Below are 18,999 nucleotides of genomic sequence, written 5' to 3'. Positions count from 1 at the left end.
ATTTTGGAGAAAAGTAAACATGGATAGAATTGTCTCATTCTGTAAAAGAAGAGAAAACAATGAACATTTATTTTATGAAGTTGAATTGTTTATAAATTAGTCAATAATGTCCTTATTAACCATTTTCTAATAAAGCAAGATGCTTTAACTTAAAAGGAACAAATACAAGAGATGTGAATACTTCAACGTTGAAGTGTAAACCAAATAAGTATGGTGTTCATCAGGTTTCGCCTAGGGAAGTTTAACAACAATGATATTTTTGGAAGATCTGCTCCTCTTCAATAATTTTTTTCTGTAACATTTAGGTTTTTTTTGGCGTGTCCACGACAATGCTGTTTTTGGAAGATCTGTTCCTCTTCAATAATTTTTTTCTGTAACATTTAGGTTTTTTGTCGTGTCCACACCACTTATATAGCTGCTTAGCTTTCTATTGTGTCTGCCGTTCCCAGCCTTAAGACATGTTCCTAATATCCCTACATATATATCTAACTAGGCTATAGCTCCTGTTAATTCATTAACCGAGTATGTGACGAAATAAAGCATTCCCGTGATTGAACAGTTCTAAAAAATATACCTTGATATCATGTTATTTACACTATGTCTTTAATTCCCTTGGATTTTCTTATCCACAGTTGCGCAGGCAAGAATCGTCTCCTTTTATTTTCCAGAAGCCACATTAACAGCCCTGGCTTTCAGTATCTCAGGGCATGTCGGAGAAGGAATAAGCTTGTACATCACACCATTTATTGCCACGACTGTAGGTCTGCAACCCGCCATATGGACAGGTATGATTTCATTAAGGTTGATACAAAAGTCCACAGGTAATCATGGTTGCACATCGAGTGGGTGTTGTATATTACATTTCTTTCACACGTTTTTCAAAAATTACAAAAAACACTCGTTAAAGCGACTTCGAAAACAAATAAGAAACGGTAGAAAGAGAAATACCATATACAACAACCACGTGTTTCTTTTCTATTTCTACCATAATGGGAAAAAGTATTTTAAAGATGAATTGACCAATACTATGTCAATGTGTGTTCTTTTCACAATATCAGGTTGGGTGAACGGATTCGACCGAAAGTAAATTGCCGCCTATTAATATACAAAACTAGCAATTTTGGAAATGTGTGCAAATATTACAAATTATTGTTTTAAATTTATTTTAAGTAATTAGCAAGTTTGTTTTATTTCGAAGCAATAATTTGATAGAAATCTATAAATAAGAATGAATTATCACAATTGTTGATTACATTGTTTCTGTCATCCTATCTGCGGCCTCGTGAAGCCCTTCAATTGTTAGCCAATCAAAACACATTTAACCACGCGATTAAAAAATAATCCCGGTAAAAGGTCACCATGTCAACCAATCAAACACATTTAGAGTTAACTCCACGTGTGGTATAAATTGTTTGTTATTCAACAATTGTAGTGATTGATGCCTTGTGAGTAACGACTCGCCCACCAAAGAAGTGCATATAATTAGCGCTCTAGGACTTATCAGTCATGATAGGATTAAGACGTGTGGATGTTTAGAAGGAAAATCGGGGAAAGCAAAATAGGAGCATAAACACATTTTTAAATGCAAGAGGATGATTTATTTATTATATCTTATAGCCTTTATTTATTAATTAAGAAAGAGTGTCTCTAAATGAGTTCTCAGTGGATATAGTGTTAAGGGTCAAAAGTGAAGAAATCAAAAGAAATAAAGGCAGAAAACTTCAAAATGACCTTAAACAGAAACGTTTATGATCTGTGCTATATAATAACTCGACAAATCATAATAACTCGACAAATCATGGACATTAATAATCATCGTCTCAAATAAGCCCAAACAAATACGTATATATGTTCTATCAAACATCACAGATTCAGAATACGTTTAGAAGGAAATTAACAAAAAAAGATTTTATAATCATATCTTTTGATATCAAATTATAAGGTCATAGACAGACTTGCGCGGATTGTGCACAAATAAAATCTGAATCTTTAATGTAGCTAAAAGCACAAAGTATTTAGAATATTTTTTATCATATGTGGTTTATCATATAATCTACGTTTACCTTTCAAACATGACACATTAACGATATATATTATGTAACTTTAAAACTTGATCCCTTGAGAATTATGGCCATAAGCAATAAACATATGTAACCATTTATGATGCGTACTGTTTTAATTACAGGCCCAGTATCATGTGGATTCGGAGTCTTGTGTGCTGTAGTACTAGCTCTTCTTCTTCAGCTACAACCCGTTGTGGAGGCAGAGGATAATGGAAACAAGCCTATATTAGTAAGAAACATGTTTTGACAGTTTAAAATTAGTTGTGCAGGTTCATTACGAATAATACATAGACGACTTTGTTGCTTCTTATTAGATAGTAGTTATATTTCATCAGGTTGAGTGAGAACTTTGATATTTTTCCTTCGAGATTACTTTAGGTCACCTGAGACAAAGTCTAAAGTGACCTATTCTAATCGAATTTTGCCGTGCGTCGTCCGTCGTGCGCCGTCCGTTGTTTATCCATATAACAAAATATTCCCGACCTCTCAGAGACCTCTGAATCCATGTAATGCAATTTTTCCAAAAACCTATCATTGCCAAAGTTCAAACGAAAATGAGAAACATATGGTATCTATGAAGACTGGGGGTCGGGGCCGAAAGGGCCAAATTGACTAAAATGTCAAAAAACAAAGGTCTTGAGGAGTTTCACCAAAATTGTGAATTGCATTACCCTAGTGTATCACGTTTTCCCCTGCGTTGGCGGTAAACTTCAATATAGTCCATATACGGAAAACACATTTTTTGATTATCATTTGTTTTAGTTATATTGGAATTACTTCAAACTTTGTTAATATTGCCAGCGTAGAAATTTAAATTTAATGACCCTTGGGTCCCTACGGTCCGTGGGGAGGGGTAAACTTTACTAGGTTTATATATAGTATAAAAAAATTATCGTATCAACATTTTAGATGTTGAACTTTTTTTTAATGTTTGGTCATATATGAGAATACCTAGCGCGATTTCATCTTTCAGTAAGCCATTATAAAGGTGATCATTTATAGAAAATTGTCCAGCGACTTCATTTTCAAATTGATTTAGATTATTGTCCATATATATGGAAGGTGCCAGTATCTAGGTAGTACACATACAGAAAAAAGCATTCATCATCTCTCTATAGCTGGCTACTACATAAATTAACAGGTCGTTAATGCGCCATCAAATTTCCCAGGGTTGATTGTTCGCTACTAGTATCATCAGAAACACTTTTTTTGTAGAAACTGAATGTGTTGCGGGAACTACCTGGATCCTACTGGCTGTTAACTGTGAACATCAGTTTCACTGCTGTTAGTTGGATCGTAAAGCATGCAAATTTACCGTAAGGAAACAAGATACCGGATTGATTTCATTACCTACTGTAATAAACATGCAAATATTAAAATTAATGGTTTAAAGAAATATTCATGATTTTTTTTCTATCAATTTATATTGGGTATATATGTGGTGTGTATATTCCTTTTAAAACCCCTTCATGAAGGGTTTATCAATGAACATAAAATGTTAGATAAGTCTGAACACATCTTCTTCTACATAGAATAATTATTAAATTCCAGAGAATATCTGGAAATACAACACGGGTATACGATGTCGGAGGCAAGTCGTGTAACTAGTATGTCTGGATTCATTTGTTTACTGAGTCCCCTGGTATGTTTAATACTGGTAAGTAGCGATTACCATAAAATTAATTTTCAGAGGGAACTTCATTTCGTGACCATTTCCGTAGGCGGTCAAAGTTTGTTTTGAGTTCCCAGTATGACAGACATTCAATATAATCATTAATGTCCATATATATGTACATGAATGTCATTCTCTACCATTTCGACATATAATCACAAACTGGTAAATCCCAAACTATTCTAAAAACTACTGTTGTTCCAGGTACTAAATGAAAAAAAGAACGAGTTGAGATCTTTTTAATATTTTATAAGTAACCACATGACTTCATTTTGAAATAATTAATGTCCTTGTGCTACATTAACTCATGAGGGCTGATTTTGCTCCCCATTATGTTGTTTATAAGTGCATCCATGTTTACCGGGACCGCGATGTGTCTGCACTTCCTGACACGAGTTGAATTGTGTATGTTGCAGTGTGTTTGTTATCTGTTCAATACGATTAATCGAATTAGTTTTATGACAAGCATCATTACGCGCGTAAGATCTCAACTTTCACTTTGTCAGGACATCCGTGATCGTAGCCTAGATCGACTGCCATAGAAACGATTAGGAAGGTGGTTTACTGCAGTGTTGAATCTACTAATTTGTACTTATATCCGTTCTATGTGAAACAAAGAGCTTTTTGTACACATAACTGATTATTTTATTGAAACAATACTGATCAATTACATTCGTGCAACAACGTTCGCTCGCTCGTCTCTATGACAACATAGTTAATTAACACACTGAAGATTATGAGAACAACAAACAGTGTTGACAATCTTACGAAAAAAGTCAAGCGTTAAAAAGTGGGTAATAAGTTCGACAAAGCAAAAACACGAGGACCGAAGAAAACCTCCAGATGGGGATAGTGGACGCCGAACATTGAAATAAAGTTGTGAAAACAAACAGAACTTTAGAAGTTATTATAAGATAATATATCTATTCCAAAACAATGATTTATGGTATGTTCAGTTATGATCGCTACATTAACTCACATGCGAGACGTGTTTGACACTTGTTACTAAACCTAGTATTTGTATTTGTTTTGCAATCACCCTGGTTCTAATTTTGATGGTGCGAATTGACCCCGATTTGACCTTAATTTCCATGACGGTTACCAAAATAGAAGACGCTTACTCTCACGGAACACCTGGTAGTGTTATATCTTATTGCTTTAATAGTCTATTGCTCATGTTCATGTCTCATTTATTGTTTGTGCAATATTGAACTTTTGCATATTTGCTTCCAGAATAAGATTGACTGTGACGGAATGATGAACACATTAATTCAAGTAGGGATGGTGACTGTCTATGCTTTACTGGGATTCTGTCCTAGTGCCAACATTATTGCCATAACAGTGGCTGACGGGATATTCATTATTTTGATGACGGTAAGTTATCGGGATAAGCACCATACTGCGTTGTGTTTGGGGTTTTGACAGTCTGAAATCCATCCACATCACGAAACACTAATTCGTTGTAGTTACTATACACCCACTTGTATGCTCTTATATATTAATCACTGTACGTCCCTGCGTGCTTCTGTCGCATACGTATTTCCTTCTGTTATTAAACTTGTGTAACTCCTTGATAGATTCAGGTAATATATACACCATAGCATACGTGCTTCCTTCTTCTATTAAACTTGTGTAACTCCTTGATAGATTAAGGTCATATATACACCACAGCATTAGTCTATCGATGACTAAAGAAAACACTTTTTATAACTTTAAAAAGGAAAATCCTATGTTTACGGTACTCTTGAGCAAATATCCCCTTGATATATTTACTAATTTATTGATTAGGAATGTGGGGGTATATCTATATGAGCCCTTGTTCATTTTGTTTTTGTTTGATTGTAGACGATGGCGTGGCAGCTTATCGTTGTCCTGTGTCCTCCAGCGTATGTAGGGACACTTAGCAGTTTTGTGTTAATGGTGAGGAACGCAATAATAGCACTGACCTTCATTGCAGCTGGTTATATACTACAGAGACACAACGTGTAAGTAAAATTTGACTTCTCTGCTTATTTTGTCGGTCAGTAATAGGAACAAAAGCCTTTTTTTAAGATTGCAAGGTAAGATAATCACTATTTCTGTGTCTTTTGTACATTCTGCTAGCGGACATTGAGCCCCCAGGGCTAGCCACTACCAGGAAAACACTTTTGAATTCTTACGTTTATAGTCTGATAGTAGCATTAATTCGGGGGAAAAAACAGACAAAATATTTTAAAAAATCAAAACAAATATGCTTGCTATCAGAAAAACATATTATATATTAGAATTGACATTGATTTAACGCAAGAGTGCCGTTTCTATAAACTCGTGTCACATCTGCTGAATTGTTGGTGTATTTCACAACGTTTGCACTGCATTAAGTTCACTTATCGCAAAGACTTGTTTCATCAATTTTTCATCGATCAATATTACGTGTATAATTCACTTCATAAAATCTGTCAGATTTTAAGGTTTGTTTTGTCGTTTGGAATCAAATGGTATATTTAACATACATCTTATTTTTTGTGTCATTTAGTGACAAAAAAGGCCGGAACCAAAATGTATTGCAAGCAGGATCTGTAACTTGCTATGTTCTGACTTTAAATTGTGTTAATGTCATTATGATGATGTTTATCGATAAATAATGGGTATTTGATTAATTTGCCAGACATCTGAACAGATGTTCGTTTACCAATGCGATCATGTGACATTGTTTATATCTACAGGACAGACAAAGATGTGGCACTCCACCACTACCAGTATTTCTTCCTTATGATAATAACCTTGTCGGTCATTGGGATAATATTCGGAGTTGTGATGAATGTTATGGATATCCGAAAGGTGAGCTACAAAATACTGATACCGTTAATAGCAGTAAGTCGTTTTATTTCCTATGTCTAATCATACGCTTATAGGTATTAAACATGCATTTCGTTTTAACTTATACATATATTGAACGATGATGAGTATTCAAATTCGAAGCCCTACTTAAAAAGGTGTTAATTACATCACACCTTAGTAAGAACACAGACATCTCAATATGTAATTAATCCAACAACAATAGGAAAACTAGCTGATATTAATTAACCGTCAGGCCAAGAATGGAAATGTCCTAGGGATAATTTTGGAGGACGTAGAAGGAAACCCACTTTGTCTGGAAAGTGACCGAATCCATATTGTTTTATTTTATATCGGGGAATCTAATAATTGTTGCCTAAGTGAACGGCAAGTTTGTTACCAGTTCGACAACCCAATATATTGTTTTCATTTTTGGTACACGACGTTATTTTGTTGTATTGATTTTAATATCCCTGAGTTTTGTCTATTAGTACAACTGTTATAATGTTGTCTGTAATCTCATTGTTTCTTTTCTACTTTAGGAAAGCGCTTTGAATGCAAGGATATGTAAATGGCAACAATCTAATATAGAAACCATAGGACTAATATCGATGGAGGAACCCGCCAACACGTACTATGGTAATAACGACGCCAACGAGAGTGATGAATGTTCAATGGATGGAATGTGAAACAGACATTGACCAAGAGATAGTAACGTAATCACTATAGCTGCATGATGTGGATTTGGGGGGAAAAGTTCAATTATCTGTATGGAAGATACAGCTTCGTTGTATGGAGTGCTCAAGTGTGACTATCAAACATAGCAAGTCTATTTATTAAGTATTCCAGTTTGACATTCCGATATATCAAGTCATTTATTCTGTGTTACAGTGTGATCCAGATATATGTCACGTCACTGTATCCGGTGTTACTGTATGACCGTGATATTTATGAGGTCATCGTATTCTATGTTACTGTATGACCATGATATATATCACGTTATTGTATCTGAGTCGTTATATGACCGTGATATATATTTTTTCTATTATGTGTTTCTTTTTTTAGAATTGCATGTTTCATGTATGATTATTCTTTCTTTTTATGATCGCCATTATCTTTTTTGAGCTAATAGATTTATTTTAAAATATTTACATTCTGTGTTTGCATTTGCCTATACAATGTATGTCGTTAGTAAACCAAACTGTATTCATGAGACTGTATACTACAATTTACAGTGATTCGGTCAGAGTAGGAATACAGCCCAGGGTGTTGCAGGTCAAAACAATGGCCGCCAGTTACTTTCGGCCCGGAGAGATTTCGAATGCTAGCATTTATAATCCACAACAACAAAAAAATAAAGCAACTTCACAAGTTATGAGAGTAATATTTTATAATTAAAACCAAATGTAGTCAACACAAAATAACTATAAGCGCCGTTCTTGATCTAGGAATTATCAAATTGTCAAGTCAATGTCGTCACACTCAAAGGGGCTCGTTTCCGAATTTTCAGAAATGCAAGACACGGCATTAAACATTAAGATGAAAAGTCCAGTATTTATATAAAAAAAATCTTGTAAAAAATCGGGAGTATCGACATGGTTTCTGGTTGTGTATGCATATTGAATTTTAGTTTTGTGGTTATTCACTGATGTCAAAGGCCTACCTTACAAAATCGAGCCCCTGTGAAGTTGAAAATCGTCTGTTAAAATGTGACTGGTTAGACTTGAACTGTTTCGAACGAAATACAAATGTATCCTTGGAATCGTTTTCATCTACTGTCAAGACGACTTTCATTTATAATTTAAGAACTGATACTCTTCTGAAAATAACGTAAATCCAGTCGATAGAAACTTGTGTTCCCGAGGAATCGAGTCTATCCTGTGCAATACCCGGTCAAAGCCGCATCACTTCTAAATGCTAACCGTATAGCATTGCGCCGAAAAACGGCTTGGATTTTAAACAATCAGAAATTATGCAATTGTGAATAATTTGACGATATCTACAAACGTGTATGAAATAGACAATAAAGTCAAATTTGTGCAAAACCAATGTATGTGTTTGCTATTAATAACATCACGAGGGACTATATTATTCCTTCTGGAAATTTCGGCTGTTCCGGTATTTGAACTAGATGACGTCAGTGATAGGGTAAGCGGCAAATCCAAACGCGTCATAATCTACATTTAATAAAAAACAAATGAATGTTAATATAAGCATAAAATATGTCATGTCGCCCTAACGGGCGACATTCTATGTATCTATCACCCAAATTGTATTCATATCGACTGTATACTACCATTTGGTAACAGTTCAATGCTTAACTATACTTCATATATGTCTCTTTCATTCCAATCAGACTGGGCCATACATATGCAAACGGAGAAATACAGGTAAATACAGGTTTTCATTACCTTTCTTGATTTTTCGTGCTCAATGATTGGGTAGAACTGTGTCACGTGGACGTATATAACTATATAAAAAGTATATTGACTTGAAAGAAGCAAAACAGTTCGTAAGAAAAACAGTGGGTTGCACGGTTAAAAACAGATTTAAGGGAATTCCCCGCCTCATATTATTTTAAGCTTGAATGGTGCATCAAAGTCTATCAGATTCAAGCGTTCTGGAGACCTAGCTACAAAGCGACATTATTTTGGCAAACTGGGCTAAGAGGCAAAGAGAGGAATGAATTGAATCCGCATTCGATATCGGATTTAGCCAGTACCAAAAGGGCCACAATGGCTTACAAAGAGAGTATCTGAAGTCGAAAAATCGTCCAAAAAAAGTTGATGACACTCCATGTTTGAACAGTTTAGGCATTCAATGTTTACAATTCTGATCTGATATTTTGAAGATATAATTTTTTTTGTATAAAGTTCAGTAAAAGTTTTTCTGTTTTTTGTAAAATTTCTTGTTGGTCAAATATTATTGTACCATCTTCTTTGCCTATACTTGGAATAATTTTACTAGTAACATTTCTTGATTCCAGTCCACAGAAGTAGTAAGTTTACACACCCCTCCTCCCCTATCCATTTTGCCCTTGAGCGAATCATGTTTCTACAATATAGTTTGTTTTTTTTCTTCCATAATTCTGCTAATTCTTTCTTTTATTTTCTAAATCATTTATCATTGACATATTTGGTCCTGTCTCGATAGCACTAATTTGATGGACAAGTGGTTTTTCCTTTTCATTTGATTTTTTTTCTTTATAAAGCTTAAGTATGAAATTGGTTTGACTCTGATTTCCATCATAAGAGTTTCGAGAAATAATTGGTCGTTAATACACAATTTTATATTTTAAAGGGATATCTAGTATACATTATTTATTTTTAATGTTGTAAATTTGCACAGCATATTGTTTTATAATGTCATTTATTGTCGATTTAATAAGAGTTATGTAGTCAGTGTAAAATAGTAAAGAGTTGTTAAATTTCTAAAGTCCTTTTCCCCGCTTAAAATTTGTAAAAGATAGTTCTATTGAGCGTGAGTTGTCTAATCTTGATGATGAAAGACTTGGTAAAAGACTGTCTGAAATTAATATTTAATTTAGTCGTGGTTTTTTGATAGGTGTTTTTTTCTGTCTCATGTGTGTCTTTTGGTGTCAGGGTGAAGTTCTCTATAAGTATCTATGAGTCAATATTCCTTGTTTCAATCTCTACAATTGGGATTGTTTATGTTTTTGTAATTATAGCAAGAGAAAAAAAACTAGTTCCCTATAAATGCTCTCATAACACCAGTACATTCAGTATAAAGCATTTCATGCTAATCAGGGACAGTTGCTTTGTTGACCTTCAACTACTTTAGAATACCAACGACAGCACCAACGACGGTTGCTTAACATATTGGTGTGATAGTTAGCAGAGCAAAATATAGAAGATAGAGACGTGGTGATTCGAATCAAGGAATCAAGTTGCCATGTTACTGAATCCAGTTATAGCGAAATAAAGACAAAGCCAATCTCAGCGTAAAAAACAACACAATGTTCAGTGTTAATCTGAGAAAATTTATTTTTCAGTTTCCACTAATTAAAAGTCATCACTGTCTTTGGTGTCGCTATTTCCACCGTACTCGCTGGATGGCTCTGTCTTCGATATGAGTTCTATGTTTTCCACATTAGATTGTTGCCATTTGCGTATCCTGGTATTCAAAGCGCCACCCTAAAGCAGAACAAAAATCATAGTATTCCTAAAGAATTCAACTTGATGGCTCATTGATATTATGTTAATAAAAGGGGAGTAATCGGGTGGCGCATGTGTCATAAAGTCACTATTCATCCACTTTTTGATTCCATGATCGGAAGTGAGATTGGCGGTCAACTACCAGACCTCGTCGTTTCCCTTACAGAAGACAGCCTACCAAGCGCCTCCATTCGGGCCAACGCCATTTGTAGTATAACATGATTATGACTGTTCTGTTTTCCCTCTCCACTTGTTACACAAATATTACCAAATAATAATGTATGGTGATGTGTGTTACTTTTTCGGTTGGCAGTAATTATAAAGGTGCAATTTTGTTAGATGAAAAATCTATAATGCAATACCGTTTAGTATTAAAGAAAAATAAACGAATGATGTTATTTACGGTTAAAGAATATTTAAAGATACGAGGACAAGAAAATAAATAAACAAAAAACAGAATCACTGGTATGTGGTATATAGTCGTACATAACCATGTTTCAACATTTTCTGGCTCACCTTTCGGATATCCATTACATTCATCACAACTCCAATTATTATCCCCGTCGCCGACAGGATAAGTAACATAATGAACATATGTTGGTAGTGATGCACTGCCTCGTCCTTGTCTGTCCTGTGGATAACAGCGTAAAGTGAATGAACTTTTAAGATGCAAAGTACTAGGCATCTTATGCTAAAAACCAAACGTACGTATAAATCTGATAAACATCCATCATAATATGTATGGAAATTTAAACAGGAGGTGGTTAAGTCTTTCTTTGTTGATTAAATCAACAGATATTTTTCATTCAAACATTGCTTGTTTTAAAAAAAATAAGATCTTGATGACTTGCACTCCCCGAAATATATAATATCAATATATAATTTAGCATGTAAATGTTTCGTTCTTTAAGGGTTCGTCAGGAGATTTAGGGGCTTACACTCATAATAGGAATCTCTTAAATTAAAACGGATTTGACAAATTGAAACAGCCGGGGAAGTGAAGCATCCCAATAATTTTGTCAACATCATATGTGTGCATACATAGGAGATTATGTTGATATAACACGAAATATACTTTAAGTGTATAATCTGAAGAAGTGCCGCTATTTAAAAAAAAAAATTCAAATGTTGAAAATAGGGTTGAGACTTACCCCACGGATTTAATTCAACCAGTAGAGCTTACAACCAAACAATCCGAAAGGATTTTATAAAATCAACTAAGATTGTGATAAGTAGCAGGACGGATGACACGGGTATCCCTCTCATATATATCTTTCGATCCTCAAACCAAAATAACCTTCAATAGTTGTTTTATATACCTGTATACGTAATAAGCAGACGTATACTTACATGTTACCCCTCTGCAGCATATAACCAGCTGCAATGAAGACGAGCGCTGTTGTAAAATTCCTCAATGAATACACCACACCGGAAAGCGATCCTACATACGAGGCTGGGCACAGGACCACGAGAACCTGCCACGACATGGTCTACAACCAACACAGCAAACTATATACGTTTTTTTTTCTGGCATAGAGAGTTGTAATCACAAAATCCCAAAAGAAACATACGGAACTTGCAATAATCAGAATACTCTGTGTTGTTGACCCATGATGTTAATGCTGAATTGCTAATCTATGTTAATCAAATCGCATAGGACCAGGGCACATGTCAAAATATCGTTAGTACCACAAACAACAGTCATAGAACACTTGTATGTGTAGTGGGCGTGGCACAAAATCTTATTTTACACATCCGGGCTACATACAGATGCCACGGAGCATTTAATACCGCAGCAAGGTAGCAATCTGACGTACTCACCGACATCAAACTTACAACTATCCCGTCAGCCAATGACAAGAGAATAATGTTGAAACCAGGACAAAAACCAAGTAAAGCATATAAACACGAAATCCATACTATAAGAATTGTAAGTATGATCCCGTCACAGTCAAGTTTTTGCTGCAATCAAAAATACGAGAGTATTGATTAAATGCAATAGGAGAAACACTAAGTTATCAATGGTGACATTCGTGAGGGTGTGACAACGGAACAAGACAATCAACAAATATCGAACCCGTCACGACTTCATACCATACAAGGAAATATAATCCCAATGAGAACATTATGTTGACATAATTGCGAATATTCTTTTTCCAATCATGAATATCGTGCTGGAAGCATAAGTTCAACTTTAAACCATTCTGTGTTTACTGATGGGAATATTCACTCGAAATAACCTTCAATTTGTGAAGTCTATACTTACCAGTAACAAACAGCAAAAAGGGCACACTATGGTAGTAAATGGAGCAATACCAGCAACGTGACTGGCCTCCGTCATCGTATATCCATGTCGTAATTCCAAATAAACTCTGAAATTATTCCGTTATTTGGTATTTCATTGATAGTTGCAAATGTTTTATATTTGAAAGTGATGTGAAGACATCTGATATCTAAAGTTTGATCAAACCTCTTATTGTATCAATGCTGCTAGGAACAAACTAAGTAAAAGGACGTTTACTATTGATGTTTATATTTGTAAGACTTTTATATAGGTAGTTTCAATATGCTTTCTAGTTTCCTTACGGTAAATTGGTCTGTTTTACGATCCAACATACAGCAGTAAAGCTAACAGTCAGCAGAAAAAGCCAGTAGGATCCAGGTAGTGCCCGTAACACACTCAGTGTCTACAAGTAAAATGTTAAGGATAATACCATTGGTAAGTCATATCCGGATTAGAAGCTGTATGATGTAAACAACACATAATCTTCATTTGCGGTGTGTCATCATTCGCAGACAAATAATTTTGAAAATAAAATTATGTTTTTAATCATAACAATCCTTTGAATTACATCCATAAAATATCTCGTTTTAAAATGCACAGAAACAAAACCAAAAAGCAATACATCATTTTATTAGATTGGGTTTAATTATATTCGAAATGAACGAAGACTTATATTATGTGCCCGAAACCCAAACTAGATAGCAAATAACGATATTTTAGAGGATACATTAGTCTGATTAACGCGAATTAAGTTTTCATGTGCTAGAGTATATGATGCATGGATTGTTTAAAATGTATCATTTGTTGATATCTTAACATTCCATTATATAGCTGTTGTTGTACTCTGATTTGAAATGACATTTGGATATAGGTTGTTATATGCAGATACAGTTCGAATATCCCAAATAAAGTTTCCTACCAATATGTTCTTGTTTTCATTATTTTCTGTTATTTCAGGAGGCTGTAGATGAAGAAGAAAGGCTAATACTACTGCACACAAAACTCCGAGTCCACATGATACTGGGCCTATAATGAATGCAGTAAACGTCGTGTATACAATGTAGTAAGTTATTTTTGTATTACTGCTATCATTTAACAGATCAAGTAATAAAACGTACAGCTTGACTCTATAATGGGTTTTTGACTTTTAAATACCACTACACAATTTGTCTCATAATTGCTATTCAATGCTTATTATTACCATTGATATTACAAGTACTTATCTGATTGTATAATTTCCGCGATTTCATTTTGTGATCTTCATTTCTGAATACCTATTTTATGACTGTACAACAAAATGCATCTGCTGTCCGAATGTAACACTCTTCTAACAATTCATTTGAAAACTGTCGTGTAAGATACATTTTCCACATGGCTTTGACTGTTGCAACGACGTCATTTCCGGATAAAGAAGAATACACGATTAACCTTCCGGTCTTACAGGTATACTATCCAGTGTGATGAGGGATTGAAAAATCATTGCAAAACAAATAGCATGTCCATAGAATACCGTTTAATAGCATATGGTAGAACATAAACTAATCGATTTAGGTAAATTTTGAATTTCCTGACTTCCCTTCTAGATTTTCTCAAGTATGGGTCACTGACGATTTCGCGGCATAGCTGCATGATGTAATGTGAAGCTTCTGCAAATATCTGATGATGTCTTATCACTCCACAATACAAACAGTAAACTTACGCTTTACAATAAATTCAGTTTTCTAATTCATTAGTTATTGCTTTTATTTGTTATATTTACATATGCAATATTTGAATTTGTATGAGATTCTATTTTTAGAAACACCCTATCAACCTGCATTTCGTGACCATTTCTGCGCGACCGCTAAATATGACTTTTTAGAGAGAACTATGTGGCACTCTAAACATAATTTTATAATAACGATTATTATTTGGCTGTTATTGTGTATGTTGCTAATTGTTCATGTTTACTTGAGTGTCTTGTATGATCCTTACTGTGCGCATACCTAGCCATATGGCGTATTGTAGCCCTATAGTCGTTGTAGTGAGTGGTGTGGTGTACAAGCTTATTCCCTGTCCGATATATCCAAAGATACCGAACGCCAGGGCGGTTAATGTGGCTTCTGGGAAACAATAAGAGACAACTCTGGCCTGCACAACTGTGGATAGGAATCGAGACGACAATAAGAGACATTATATTGACACAGTGATATTTTACAATTGCATCCTTTTGGTAAGGTCGATACATTAATCCGAGAACAAATGTCTGTCAAAGGCTGATATCATTACAGCGTTAGACACTAGACCATTGAAGATATCGGTAGCCTAAAAGTAGTAAAAATGCACGTTCACTTGAGGTGTACTGTTCCGTCGGCCGGATGTATGACGATTTATCTAACGCCATCTAGCGAAATGAGACAGAGCTACAGATCGAGAAGTACGTGTTTTCATGCGTGGCGGATACTTTCATTATCCGTGTATTGCGCTCATATCATCTTTTGACAAAACTGTACGTATACTTAGCATTAAAATATATAGTTCGGGTTTGGGCCGGTATTTTTTCTAGATATAGACAACCAGATACAGACGGTCGTGCATCTAGAAAATACTTCCAATATCATTATTGTTGAGATGAGAAGGGACCTCTTGATCAACAATGCTCTAAGCACGCATGTATCTACGGTCAGCCAGACGGTGACAATCATGTCAGCCACTGCAAGTCACATATGAAGTTTTACGAATTTTAATTGATAAAGCATTGCTTTGTTTCAGAATAAATCGAAATAAAATATAACCTAAGCGTTTTTGGTATTAGTGTTCATTTTGACGATAGCCAGTGTTCACAGTCGCCTAAACACAGCCAGATCTCGAAAAAATATCAAATATTAAGAAAGTAAAAATACACTCCATGATTAACATGATCACAGGAATCGGCCGATTTGTGGAATAAGAAATGAAAATTAAAAAAGAGTTCGTTTCCGGTAGGTCTACAGTAACACGTTTTTAACAGCGGGTAAGCTAGCGATATGATAAATGAAAGCCTATGTGTTATATTATAGCATTTGCATGAAATGTATATATATGCATATAATATACAGTAATTTGCCTCTTTTGTTTGCAAAACGATCACTTTCGTATGCAATAAAGATTAATGTCAAAAATACATCGGTTTGTCCACGCTCGTTTGCCGACTATGCATTGGCAGACGAGGCAAGTACCTGTGAATGTAGCCTAAACACCTCCTACATTATTGTCACTCAATGCATATACTGCTATACGCGACTGACAAACCGATACACCTAAGTTATCTGAGCGACCTGACTACCTATTACCATCAGCGATATGATATTCACCGCGGTAAGGTTAATAAAACTATGTATCGACAGATACAAAAAATGGCTATTATAACATGTACATTTAGATACTGATAATCAACAAATGAAATACACTGTATACTGGTAGAGACTATCTCATCAAATATATGTAACACTTTAATGTATGTACTTGAACACAACATAACCAAAACGGTGTACTTTTACGTATACAAGTGCATTCAGTGCACCATTTCTTTAATAATATAATTACATTCAATCTTTCAAAGTTATTTCTTATTATTTACTTTAAACATACTAAATTGCCGATTGACAAGGGATTAGGCACAAGTGGTTTTTTTCAAATTATAGACGCCCTCTTCCATCAAACGAATACATTACATAAACACATTAAGATAGACATAAACATACAGGAGATATATAGAATACATGTATTTAACATAAACACAGGTTTGCAAGAAAGACTACAAGAATACATATCAAAATGACTTAATTTGACTTCATATTGCAAATAAAATCATACAATTTTCAGATTGTATTGAAAATAATAATTTATGATATAACAACATATTGGTCAAAAGAATGCTGATCAAATGAAGATTATCAGGATTATAATTAGTGCTTGGAAGCAAGACGGTGTACTTTTACGTATACATATGAATATGAATTTAGCAAGAGTTAAATTACGTACAGCTCTGTTAAAATATACTACAAGTAACATTCTCTTTGATGTATTTTCTATGAGACCTAATTAAATGCTTTGATTGAAAAGCTTATAAACAAAATGCTTTATTTGCATCAATAGATGGTTACACAATATTTATCGCTAAATAAGTGCATTATATTTTAATGGCATCGACACTTTACTTGGACAGGTTGATAGATAGGACTTAGATACGTACAACGTAGAGGTGTATCCCCAAACGCCAGGAACCCATACCCAATCACCATCAGTATATACATGGGCGTAGCCACAGGTGGATGAGACGATGCTCCAACAGCAAACAGGATTGAGCCTAACAACACCAATGTGCTAAACAGAATCGCAGATCCTATAAAAACAAAGTGAAGCTTAATGTCACGTCATTGGACATAGTTTAACTAATGTTATGCCAATCATATATATCATATCAGGAACTTGGGTCAAAGGCGTACACCAGCACTGCTGCCCAACATCCTCGGGGTTATATTGTCTGTCTTCACTACATCTTTCACCATACCATTATATATTACATGGGACATCACACAGCGAAATTTTGTCAGTATGGAATGTACTACATAGGGTAAAGTCGTATGCACATTTTTTTAAATCTATGACACGCAAGCAAGTTCAACATATAATATTACCGCAAGTAACACATAGATTAACGTATTTTTACTTACGACCATTACCAAGTCTGTCGATTAAAAAGCCTGATGGAAGACAGATAACGGCTGACCTGCAATCAAGTAAGATCAAAAATTATCATTCAGTCATAATAATAGAACTTTGTATAGACCTGTCTAAACACATTTCCGTATATAAACAAGTTTGCTTTTTTAAATCAAGAGACATTTTTTTCTTTTTATAACGAATCCTAAATGTTATTGCACTTTCTTGTAAAAATATATTTTGTTAAATAATGCACTTTAAGTATTGTTTTTCGAAAAGAAGGAAAATGTCCATGAAGTATTTAATCTGACACTTAAAAATATCAAATAGATGTGAGACATATATGACCACCAGCTCCGGTACTCACGCCCATCTTGTGACGGAGAATAATAGATTATACCGAACCTCTCCAAGACCTAGACACACTTTACAGTTGGTCTGGTTCCCCGTGTTGTTAGACATGAAGAATGAAGTCTGTAAATAGGAAATATTGGTTACAAATAGTAATTTTTGAGTATGCGTACAAAAGACACACGTGGAATATGCAATATACACTGAATGTCGATCATTTGTCGATGGTAAATTTCTAAACTTAGCATACTTACATAACTGTATGTCATTTCATTTTGTAGGCTGATCGGGATTTCCATAAAATAGTAAACTCCAAATATCATTAGACTGTTGCAAGATAACACACCATATCGCCAACATGCTAGAGAAAAAAATGGGTTAATGTTGCAGTGTTTAAGATTTTTTATCGAGAGCATCGTTGATTACTAACGTTACGTCTCTCCTCATTTACTATCGTACAATCACACGTCATTTACCGACGATGAGAAATTATATTGAAGACAAAGTATAATTTTCAAAAAAGCCACACCACATGTTGTGACGTGGGTTTTTTTCAAATTATTTTTAAATTCTTTAATGATGTAAGATTTTTGTGGGACTTGATATTGGAACAAACCTACTGCATATGGAGTAGTATTGAGTTCTGCGTGTAACATAAAATTCTTGATTACATGTGTAACAGAAAGGAAAACTCGGGTGTAGGTATCATGTTAACAATCCATAACGTCTTCGCTATTATTTGATCTAATATTTTAACCTTAATAAAGACACAAAATATCATAAATGTTTGAATATGTCATATGGATGGGGTATCATTTCTTTCTAATTTCTCTATAGGTAAAGCCTTGAGAGCAGCGTTACAATCAACAGTTCTGTAATATATTAGTTGTTACAGGACTGTTGATAATTATGTTGCATACAACTAATATATTGCGAAGGTCATAGTTAATACAT

At 34.5% G+C, this 18,999-nt stretch overlaps 2 protein-coding genes and 1 long non-coding RNA gene across 3 annotated transcripts; 1 reads left to right on the top strand and 2 right to left on the bottom strand.

The window, feature by feature from the left end:
- The first annotated feature begins 5,594 nt into the window (after positions 1 to 5,594).
- On the top strand, positions 5,595 to 7,693 carry LOC117327395. The gene is made up of 3 exons (XM_033884386.1): positions 5,595 to 5,720; positions 6,441 to 6,555; positions 7,095 to 7,693. Exons 1-3 carry the CDS (start codon positions 5,653 to 5,655, stop codon positions 7,239 to 7,241), a joined length of 330 nt encoding a protein of 109 aa, XP_033740277.1. The 5' UTR covers positions 5,595 to 5,652; the 3' UTR covers positions 7,242 to 7,693.
- Positions 7,694 to 10,538: 2,845 nt separating this feature from the next.
- LOC117327309 lies at positions 10,539 to 14,032 on the bottom strand. Its single transcript, XM_033884270.1, has 7 exons — positions 13,931 to 14,032; positions 13,314 to 13,414; positions 12,994 to 13,099; positions 12,549 to 12,689; positions 12,078 to 12,217; positions 11,244 to 11,358; positions 10,539 to 10,706 (listed from the first exon to the last, which is right to left on the bottom strand). Exons 3-7 carry the CDS (start codon positions 13,066 to 13,068, stop codon positions 10,575 to 10,577), a joined length of 603 nt encoding a protein of 200 aa, XP_033740161.1. The 5' UTR covers positions 13,069 to 13,099; positions 13,314 to 13,414; positions 13,931 to 14,032; the 3' UTR covers positions 10,539 to 10,574.
- Positions 14,033 to 15,004: 972 nt separating this feature from the next.
- Positions 15,005 to 17,745, bottom strand: LOC117321703. The gene is made up of 3 exons (XR_004531397.1): positions 17,706 to 17,745; positions 17,225 to 17,374; positions 15,005 to 15,149 (listed from the first exon to the last, which is right to left on the bottom strand). It is a non-coding gene; the product is annotated as an uncharacterized LOC117321703 (long non-coding RNA).
- Between the last annotated feature and the right edge of the window lie 1,254 nt (positions 17,746 to 18,999).

The sequence above is a fragment of the Pecten maximus genome, chromosome 1 (genome assembly GCF_902652985.1).
Source record: "Pecten maximus chromosome 1, xPecMax1.1, whole genome shotgun sequence".
Classification (NCBI taxonomy): domain Eukaryota; kingdom Metazoa; phylum Mollusca; class Bivalvia; order Pectinida; family Pectinidae; genus Pecten; species Pecten maximus.
This window is presented reverse-complemented; position numbering and strand designations above follow the sequence as displayed.